Below are 8,423 nucleotides of genomic sequence, written 5' to 3'. Positions count from 1 at the left end.
AATTTGAATTTCTTTGGGGGAAAAAAATGGGATTTTTTTAAGGAAAAAAAGGGATTTTTTGGCAATTTTTTCAGGCTATTTTGGGGATATTTTGGGGATATTATGGGATGTTTTTGGGGCATTTTTTGGGGCTTTCTCACCAGTCTGTCGTGGGGGTGCAGGCTGCAGTAGCTGCCGGCCTGGCCCAGGTGGGAATGAGAAGAATTTCCCAACATTGGGGGAAAAATGGGGGAAAAAATGGGGAAAATTGGGGGAAAATTGGGAAAAAAATTGGGGAAAATTGGGAAAAAAATCAGAAAAAAATGGAGGAAAATTGGGAATAATTGGGGAAAAATTGGGGGAATAATTGGGGAAAATTGGGGAAAAATTGGGGGAAAATTGGGGAAAAATTGGGGGAAAATTGGAGGAAAAATGGAGAAAATTGGGGGAAAAATGGGAAAAAATTGCAGAAAAATCTGGGGAAAAATTTGGGAAAATTGGGGAAAATTTGGGGGAAAATTGGAGGAAAAATGGGTAAAAATTGGGGCAAAAAATGGGGAAAAAAATGAATTTTTGGGGGGAAAATGGGGGAAAAATTAGGAAAAAAAATGGGGAAAAATGGGGGAAAAATTTGAATTTTTGGGGGAAAAAATTTGAATTTTTTAGGGAAAAAAAAGGGATTTTTTAAGGAAAAAAATGGGATTTTTTGGGTATTTTTTCAGGCTATTTTGGGGATATTATGGGATGTTTTTGGGGCATTTTTGGGGGGTTTCTCACCAGTCTGTCGTGGGGGTGCAGGCTGCAGTAGCTGCCGGCCTGGCCCAGGTGGGAATGAGAAGAATTTCCCAACATTGGGGGAAAAATGGGGGAAAAAATGGGGAAAATTGGGGAAAATTGGGAAAAAATTGGGGGAAAATTGGGGAAAATTTGGGGGAAAAAATCAGAAAAAAATGGAGGAAAATTGGGAATAATTGGGGAAAAATTGGGGGAATAATTGGGGAAAATTTGGGAAAAATTGGGGGAAAATTGGGGAAAAATTGGGGGAAAATTGGAGGGAAAATGGGTAAAAATTGGGGCAAAAAATGGGGAAAAAAACTGAATTTTTGGGGGTAAAATGGGAGAAAAATTAGGAAAAATTGGGGGAAAATGGGGGAAAAATTGGGGCAAAAAATGGGGAAAAAAATGAATTTTTGGGGGGAAAATGGGGGAAAAATTAGGAAAAATTGGGGGAAAATAGGAAAAAATTGGGGTAAAATTGGGGAAAATTTGGGGGAAAATTGGAGGAAAAATGGAGAAAATTGGGGGGAAAATGGGAAAAAATTGCAGAAAAATTTGGGGGAAAATTTGTCGAAAATTGGGGAAAAATTGGGGGAAAATTGGAGGAAAAATGGGTAAAAATTGGGGAAAAAATTGAATTTTTGGGGAAAAATGGGGGGAAAAATTAGGAAAAAAAATTGGGGGAAAATGGGGGAAAAATTTGAATTTTTGGGGGAAAAAATTTGAATTTTTTGGGGAAAAAAAAGGATTTTTTAAAGGAAAAAAATGGGATTTTTGGGCAATTTTTTCAGGCTATTTTGGGGATATTATGGGATGGTTTTGGGGCATTTTTTGGGGGGTTTCTCACCAGTCTGTCGTGGGGGTGCAGGCTGCAGTAGCTGCCGGCCTGGCCCAGGTGGGAATGAGAAGAATTTCCCAACATGGCCGAGTAACCGGCCTGGCTCATCCCGCTGGAGGAGCTCCAGGGGTCGCTGCTGTGGTGCCCATCTGGAAGAAAAAAAATCAAATTATTTTCATTAAAATCCACCTAAAATCATTCATTTTAATCAATCCTAAAATTTGGGGAGATTTGGGCGAAAATCGGGCGAAAAAAGGGGATTTTATGGGGGAAAAATGGGATTTTTTGGAGAAAAAAATGGGATTTTTAAGTGAAAAAATTGGGATTTTTTGGGGGGAAATTTGGGGTTTTTTGGGTGGAAAAAATTGGGATTTTTTTTGAGAAAAAATTGGATTTTTTTGGACCAAAAATTTGGGATTTTTTTTGGATTTTTAATGCCAAAATTTGGGATTTTTGGGGCCAAAATTTGGATTTTTGGGGGATTTTTTTGGCCCAAATTTGGGATTTTTTTTGAGACAAAGTTTGGAAATTTTTGAGCCAAAATTTGGAAATTTTTTTGGGCAAAAATTTGGATTTTTTAGGGATTTTTAATGCCAAAATTTGGGATTTTTTGAGCCAAAATTTGGAATTTTTTGGGCCAAAAATTTGGGATTTTTTTAGGGATTTTTTGGTCCAAAATTTGGGATTTTTGGGGGGATTTTTCATGCCAAAATTTGGGATTTTTTCGTCCAAAAATTTGGATTATTTTAGGGATTTTTTGGTCCAAAATTTGGGATTTTTTTGGTATTTTTAATGCCAAAATTTGGGATTTTTTGGGCCAAAAATTTGGATTTTTTTAAGGATTTTTTGGTCCAAATTTTGGAATTTTTTGGTGCAAAAAGCTGGATTTTTTAGGGATTTTTATTGCCAAAATTTGGGATTTTTGGGGGATTTTTGGGGCCAAATTTTGGGATTTTTTGGGGATTTATAACGCCAAAATTTGGGATTATTGATGCCAAAATTTGTTATTTTCTGGGCCAAAAATTTGGATTTTTTAGGGATTTTTTGGGCCAAAATTTGGGATTTTGAGGGGGATTTTTTTGGTCAAAATTTGGGATTTTTTGAGCCTAAATTAGGATTTCTTCAATCCAAAAATTTCGATTTTTTTAGGGATTTTTAGGGTGAAAATTTGAGATTTTTGGAGCAAAAATTTGGATTTTTTGGTGTAAAAATTTGGGATTTTTTTGGGGATTTTTAATGCCAAAATTTGGGATTTTTTGGGCCAAAATTTGGAATTTTTTGGAGCAAAAATTTGGATTTTCTAAGGGGATTTTTTTTTGGCCAAAATTTGGATTTTTTTGGTCAAAAAATTTGAATTTTTTTAGGGATTTTTTAATGCCAAAATTTGAGATTTTTTGGGGACTTTTTGGGCCAAATTTTGGGATTTTTTGGGGGATTTTTGTTGCCAAAATTTGGTATTTTTTTGTCCAAAAATCTGGATTTTTTAGGGATATTTTGGCCAAAATTTGCGATTTTTGGGGGGATTTTTTGGTCAAAATTTGGGATTTTTTTAGTCCAAAATTTGGGATTTTTTAGACTAAAAAAATCAGGATTTTTTGGAGATAAAATTGGGATTTTTCAGGCAAAAATTTGGGATTTTTTTAGGGATTTTTGGGTCCAAAATTTGGGATTTTTTTTGGCCAAAATTTGGAAATTTTTTTTGCAAAAATTTGGATTTTTTAGGGATTTTTTGGGCCAAATTTTGGGAGTTTTGGGGGATTTTTAATGCCAAAATTTGGGATTTTTTTAGGGATTTTTGGGTCTAAAATTTGGGATTTTTGGTCCAAAAATTTGGATTTTTAATGGATTTTTGAGACCAAAATTTGGGATTTTTTGGTGGTTTTTAATGCCAAATTTGGGATTTTTAATGCCAAAATTTGGATTTTTTGGGGGATTTTTTTAGGTTTTTTTTTTTTTTGAGATTTTTTCTGGGAATTTTGGACAATTTTTCTGGGTATTTTGGGGGATTTTTTTAGGATTTTTGGGGGATTTTTTTAGGATTTTTTGTGGATTTTTTTAGGATTTTTTGGTATTATTTTCTGTGAATTTTTAGGGATTTTTAAAGATTTTTAGGGGATTTATTTTAGGACTTTTGGGGGATTTTTAAAGGATTTTTGGGGGGATTTTTTTAAGATTTTTTGGGGATTTTTTTGGAATTTTGGTGGATTTTTTAAGGATTTTTTGGGGAATTTTTCTGGGAATTTTTGGGGATTTTTAAATGATATTTTTGGGATTTTTTTAGGATTTTTTAGGATTTTTTAGGATTTTTGGGGGATTTTTTTGGAATTTTTTGGGGATTTTTTTAGGAATTTTTTAGGATTTTTGGACAATTTTTCTGGGAATTTTTGGGGATTTTTTTAGGATTTTAGGGGGATTTTTTTAGGATTTTTTGGGGGATTTTTAAATGAATTTTTTTGGATTTTTTTTTTTAATTTTTTGGGATTTTTTTAAGGATTTTTGGGGGATTTTTTAAGGATTTTTTGGGGATATTTTTAGGATTTTTGGGGGATTTTTAAAGGATTTTTGGGGGGATTTTTAAATGAATTTTTGGGGGGATTTTTAAATGAATTTTTTGGGATTTTTATTGGAATTTTTTGGGATATTTTTAGGATTTTTTGGAGATTTAATTGGAATTTTTGAACCATTTTTCTTGGAATTTTTGGGGGGGATTTTTTGGGAATTTTTTGGGGACTTTTTTAGGATTTTTTGGGGATTTTTTTAGGATTTTTTGGGGATTTTTTGTGAAATTTTGGGGGATTTTTTTTGAATTTTTTGGGGATTTTTTAATGATTTTTTTAGGATTTTTTTCAGGATTTTTTGGGGATTTTTTTAGGGTTTTGGGGGGATTTTTAAAGGATTTTTGTAAGGATTTTTTGAGGATTTTTGGGGGATTTTTCTGGGGATTTTTTTAGGATTTTAGGGGGATTTTTTTAGGATTTTTTGGGGATTTTTTACGGATTTTTGGACAATTTTTCTAGGAATTTTTTGATTTTTTTAGGATTTTTTGGAGATTTTTTTTTGAATTTTTGAGGATTTTATTGGAATTTTTGGACCATTTTTCTTGGAATTTTTTGGGGATTTTTTTGAAATTTTGGGGGATTTTTTTAGGATTTTTGGGGGGATTTTTTTAGGATTTTTTGGGGATATTTCTGGGAATTTTTTGGGGATTTTTTTAGGATTGTTGGGGGACTTTTTAAGGATTTTTGGGGCTATTTTTAGGAATTTTTGGGGATTTTTTGGGACCATTTTGGAGATTTTTTGACGGTTTTTATTGGACTTTTGGGGGGATTTTTTAAGGGATTTTTTTAGGATTTTTTGGGATTTTTTGAGGATTTTTGGGGGATTTTTTTGGGGATTTTTTGAGGATTTTTGGGGGATTTTTAAAGGATTTTTTGGGGATTTTTCTGGGAATTTTTGGGGGATTTTTTTAGGAATTTTTGGGGGATTTTTTTAGGATTTTTTGACTATTTTTATTGGAATTTTCGGGCTTTATTAAAGGAATTTTTGGGGAATTTTTGATGAATTTTTTTGGAATTTTTGGACGATTTTTCTGGGAATTTTTTTAGGATTTTTGGGGGATTTTTCGGGGAATTTTGGGGAGATTTTTTTGGAATTTTTGGGGGGATTTTTAAGGATTTTGGGGGGATTTTTAAGGATTTTTGGGGGATTTTTCTGGGAATTTTGGGGAGATTTTTTTGGAATTTTTCTGGGATTTTTTTAGGATTTTTGGGGGATTTTTAAAGGATTTTTGGGGGATTTTTTTAGGATTTTTGGGGGATTTTTTTAGGATTTTTGGGGGATTTTTTTAGGATTTTTGGGGGATTTTTTCGGAATTTTTTGGGGATTTTTTTAGGAATTTTTAAGGATTTTTTTGGGATTTTTTACGGATTTTTGGACAGTTTTTCTAGGAATTTTTGGGGATTTTCTTAGGAATTTTTTGGGGGATTTTTAAATGAATTTTTTTGGAATTTTTTTTAATTTTTTGGGATTTTTTAAAGAATTTTTTTTGGGATTTTTAAATGAATTTTTGGGGGATTTTTTAAGGATTTTTCTGGGGATTTTTTTAGGATTTTAGGGGGATTTTTTTAGGATTTTTTGGGGATTTTTTACGGATTTTTGGACAATTTTTCTAGGAATTTTTTGGGATTTTTTTAGGATTTTTGGAGATTTTTTTTTTTGAATTTTTGAGGATTTTATTGGAATTTTTGGACCATTTTTCTTGGAATTTTGGGGGGATTTTTTTGAAATTTTGGGGGATTTTTTTCGGACTTTTTGGGGGTTTTTTTTAGGATTTTTTGGGGATTTTTCTGGGAATTTTTTGGGATTTTTTTTTAGGATTTTTTGGGGATTTTTTAAGGATTTTTGGGGGAGTTTTTTAGGAATTTTTGGGGATTTTTTTGGGACATTTTTGGAGATTTTTTGACGGTTTTTATTGGACTTTTGGGGGGATTTTTTAAGGATTTTTTGAGGATTTTTGGGGGATTTTTCTGGGGATTTTTTTAGGATTTTAGGGGGATTTTTCTGGGGATTTTTTTAGAATTTTTTGGGGGATTTTTTTAGGATTTTTTGGGGATTTTTTACAGATTTTGGGACAATTTTTCTAGGAATTTTTTGGGATTTTTTTAGGATTGTTTGGAGATTTTTTTTTTGAATTTTTGGAGATTTAATTGGAATTTTTGGACCATTTTTCTTGGAATTTTGGGGGATTTTTTGAGCATTTTGAGGGATATTTTTAGGACTTTTGGGGGGATTTTTTGGGCATTTTTGGGGGATTTTTTAAAGGATTTTTTTAGGATTTTTGGGGATTTTTTAAGGATTTTTTGAGGATTTTTTGAGGATTTTTGGGGGATTTTTCTGGGACTTTTTTGGGGAGTTTTTTTAGGATTTTTTGGGGGATTTTTTTAGGATTTTTGAGGGATTTTTCTGGGAAATTTGGACCATTTTTAATGGAATTTTTGGGGATTTTTTGAGCATTTTGAGGGATATTTTTAGGATTTTTGGGGGGATTTTTAAATGATTTTTTTGGGGATATTTTTAGGATTTTTTGGGGATTTTTTTCGGATTTTTTGGCGATTTTTTTGGAATTTTTGGACCATTTTTCTTGGAATTTTTTGGGGATTTTTTTGAAATTTTGGGGGATTTTTTTCGGACTTTTTGGGGATTTTTTTTGGGACGTTTTGGGGATTTTTTTGGATTTTCTGACCTTGCATGAAGAAGGAGGAGGGGAAAGTGCTGGCGACGCCTTTGGAGCCGGGGAAGCCGGGAGAGTCGCGGCTGAACTCGGCCGTGCTGGCGGACGGAGCGTAAACCTGAAAGTGGGGGAAAAAGGGGGTTTGAACCCAAAAAAATGGGGGAAATTGGGGAAAAAATTGGGGAAAAATTGGGGGAAAATTGGGGGGAAATTGGGGGAAAATTGGGAAAAAATTGGGGAAAAATTGGGGGAAAATTGGGGAAAAATTGGGGGAAAATTGGGGGAAAATTGGGGGAAAATTGGGGAAAAATTGGGGAAAAATTCAGATTAAAATGGGGGAAAATTGGGGGAAAATGGGGGGAAAAAATCAGATTAAAATGGGGGAAAATTGGGGAAAAATGGGGGAAAAATTCAGATTAAAATGGGGGAAATTGGGGGGAAATTGGAGAAAAAAGGGGGGAAATTGGGGGGAAATTGGGGAAAAATTGGGGGAGAATTGGGGGAAAATTGGGAATAAAATTGATGAAAAATTGGAATAAAATGGGGGGGAAATCAAAATAAAATGGGAATAAAATGGGGAAAAATTGGGGAAAAATTGGGGGAAATTGGGGAAAATTGGGGGGAAATTGGGGGAAAATTGGGGAAAAATTGGGGAAAAATTCAGATTAAAATAGGGGAAAATTGGGGGGAAATTGGGGAAAATAGGGGAAAAAATTGGGGAAAAATTCAGATTAAAATGGGGGAAAATTGGGGAAAAATGGGGGAAAAATTCAGATTAAAATGGGGGAAATTGGGGGGAAATTGGAGAAAAAAGGGGGGAAATTGGGGGAAAAATGGGGAAAAATTGGGGGAAAATTGGGGAGAAATTGGGGGAAAAATTGGAGAAAAATTCAGATTAAAATGGGGGAAAATTGGGGGGAAATTGGGGGAAAATTGGGAATAAAATGGATGAAAAATAAGAATAAAATGGGGGGAAAATCAAAATAAAATGGGAATAAAATGGGGAGAAATTGGGGGAAAATTGGGGAAACATTGGGGGAAAAAATCAGATTAAAATGGGGGAAAATTGGGGGGAAATTGGGGGGAAAATTGGGGGGAATTGGGGAAAATTGGGGAAAAAATGGGGGGAAAATGGAATAAAATCGAAGAAAAATTGGGAATAAAATGGGGGAAAAATCAAAATAAAATGGGGGGAGATTGGGGTAAATTGGGAAAAATTGGGGGGAAAATGGGGAGAAATCTTGGAATAAAATGGGGGAAAAAATCAGAGAAAATTTGGAATAAAATGGGGGGAGATTGGGGAAAATTGGGAATAAATTGGGGGAAAATTGGGAAAATTTGGGGGGAAAATTGGAGGAAAATTAGAGGAAAATTGGGGGGAAAATGGGGAAAATTTGGGAAAAAATTGGGGGAAAATTGGGGAAATTTGGGAAAATTTGGGAGGAAAATTGGAGGGAAATTAGTGGAAAATTGGGGAGAAAAATGGAATAAAATTGATGAAAAATTGGAATAAAATGGGTAAAAATTGGGGGGGATAATTGCAATAAAATGGGGGAAAATGAGAGAAAATCAGCAAAAATTGGGGGAAAAATGGGGAAA

At 33.7% G+C, this 8,423-nt stretch overlaps 1 protein-coding gene across 18 annotated transcripts in view; it reads right to left on the bottom strand.

The window, feature by feature from the left end:
- Positions 1-1,528: 1,528 nt before the first annotated feature.
- TCF4 (transcription factor 4) overlaps positions 1,529-8,423 on the bottom strand; it is a 137,825-nt gene continuing 130,930 nt past the window's right edge. For all 18 annotated transcript variants that reach the window (XM_059847785.1, XM_059847776.1, XM_059847777.1 and 15 more), the window contains 2 exons: positions 6,837-6,942; positions 1,529-1,743 (listed from right to left, as the gene is read on the bottom strand). In XM_059847785.1, coding sequence (XP_059703768.1) covers positions 1,544-1,743; positions 6,837-6,942 — 306 coding nt within the window. In that variant the 3' untranslated portion in view covers positions 1,529-1,543. The remainder of the gene's footprint in view (positions 1,744-6,836; positions 6,943-8,423) is intronic.

This window comes from Haemorhous mexicanus, chromosome 5 (assembly GCF_027477595.1).
Source record: "Haemorhous mexicanus isolate bHaeMex1 chromosome 5, bHaeMex1.pri, whole genome shotgun sequence".
NCBI lineage: Eukaryota > Metazoa > Chordata > Aves > Passeriformes > Fringillidae > Haemorhous > Haemorhous mexicanus.
Note: the sequence above shows the minus strand (reverse complement) of the source record. Positions and strands in the feature narration are given on the sequence as shown.